At 64.4% G+C, this 1,417-nt stretch overlaps 1 protein-coding gene across 1 annotated transcript in view; it reads right to left on the bottom strand.

The window, feature by feature from the left end:
- Positions 1-6: 6 nt before the first annotated feature.
- The window catches only part of LOC104989033 (gamma-tubulin complex component 2-like), a 5,090-nt gene continuing 3,679 nt past the window's right edge, over positions 7-1,417 (bottom strand). The window contains exons 2-3 of the mRNA XM_010840562.1: positions 1,097-1,396; positions 7-284 (exon numbers count right to left, since the gene is read on the bottom strand). Coding sequence (XP_010838864.1) covers positions 117-284; positions 1,097-1,396 — 468 coding nt within the window. The 3' untranslated portion in view covers positions 7-116. The remainder of the gene's footprint in view (positions 285-1,096; positions 1,397-1,417) is intronic.

Genomic DNA, 1,417 nt, shown 5'->3' with positions numbered 1-1,417 from the left:
GGCCACATGGCCGAGGGCAGCAGAGGGCCTGGGGGCAGTATGACGCCATCCACCCATCATCTCCAAGGACATCAGCTTCCCTGTCCCAATGAGGCCCCACTGTCCGAAGCTGTGCGTCACCTACCGATGGGCACAGCTGCATCTGTGCTCGTGCCTGAGCCAGTCAGGAAGTCCCCAAGCAGCGTGGGCCTCTCGTACACCCAGGCCGGGAAGACTGGGAGGCGCTGCCCCGAGTTTTTTTTGTTCTGCTTGTCTCGAAGCATCTTTCTCGTGAGTTCCAGAGACTGGTGGGGAGGTTTTTAAAGACAGAAAGAAAACACACACCTTTAATACAAACACTTAAAGTTAACACACCTACCATATGAAAAGACACATCCCTAAGCACGTGGGAGAACAAATGCATGTGGAAGCCAAACACACGTCAGAGCCCATCACGGTGAGGGGGCCGGGGCCAAGGTGGCGGGGCCCGAGGTGAAGCAGGAGCCCCTCCAGCACACAGGCCCCCGGACCCCTCAGCGCACCCTCATGGCTTCCCCTGGTCCTCGGTGTGGACCTGAGGTGCCAGCTGTGCAAAGTGCCCAGTGAGAGCTTGGCCAGAGAAGGGGTGTTCGCACCTGAGCCCCCTGGGCTGAAGCAGGGAGACATGGCCCCGCTGGCACAGACAGGGAGCAGTGGTCCCCGAGGGCGCCCCACTTCCAGAAGCACTGCGGGGGAGGGTACTGGGGGGGCAGAGCTGTGAGGAGCCACAAGGTGCTGGACACAGCACGTGCCCAACCCGCACGGGCCTGCGGCTCAGACCTCAGGGTGTGGTTCTGAGGGGCTCGAAGGCCCAGAAACAAGATGGGGGGAGACGACCAGGGCCAGAGACAGAGGAGCAGTAAGAAAGGGAGATAGAGCATCACCTCAAACCAGCTGCCCACGTCCCCGAGGGAGACAGAGCCGGGTCCGTGCTGGCCGAGCCCGCAGCACAGCGGGCAGCAGGCACCCCCCACCCCCAGGGCAGACCAGAACCTCTTGCCCGGGGCCCAGGACCCCATCCCAGAGCCGGTGCCCCCAGGCAAGTCTCCACAGGCCTACACCATGGCCACCTGCTCACCTGCTGCCACGTGGGGCCCGTGGCTACGTTCCCCAGCTGCTTCCTCAGCTCCTCCAGCTCCTGCATGGAGATCTTGGAGGCTGAGGCAGGGGCGCCAAAGCTGGCGGTGCTGCTGGCCGCAGCGCTGGCCGCAAGCTCTGCTCTCTCCTTGGCGTTCTGCTGCAGGTACTGCAGGGTCTGAAAACACGGGGCCCCAGCGTCACGCTGGCCACACATGGCCGCCCTCGCCGGGCACGGCTGCCCCGCCCCCCTCCGCAGCTCGGCCTGCGGGTCCTCCAGCGGCAGCCGGGTCTCCTCAGGCTGCACGCCACGAGCTGCCAC

This window comes from Bison bison, unplaced genomic scaffold (assembly GCF_000754665.1).
Source record: "Bison bison bison isolate TAMUID 2011002044 unplaced genomic scaffold, Bison_UMD1.0 scf7180017846706, whole genome shotgun sequence".
NCBI lineage: Eukaryota > Metazoa > Chordata > Mammalia > Artiodactyla > Bovidae > Bison > Bison bison.
Note: the sequence above shows the minus strand (reverse complement) of the source record. Positions and strands in the feature narration are given on the sequence as shown.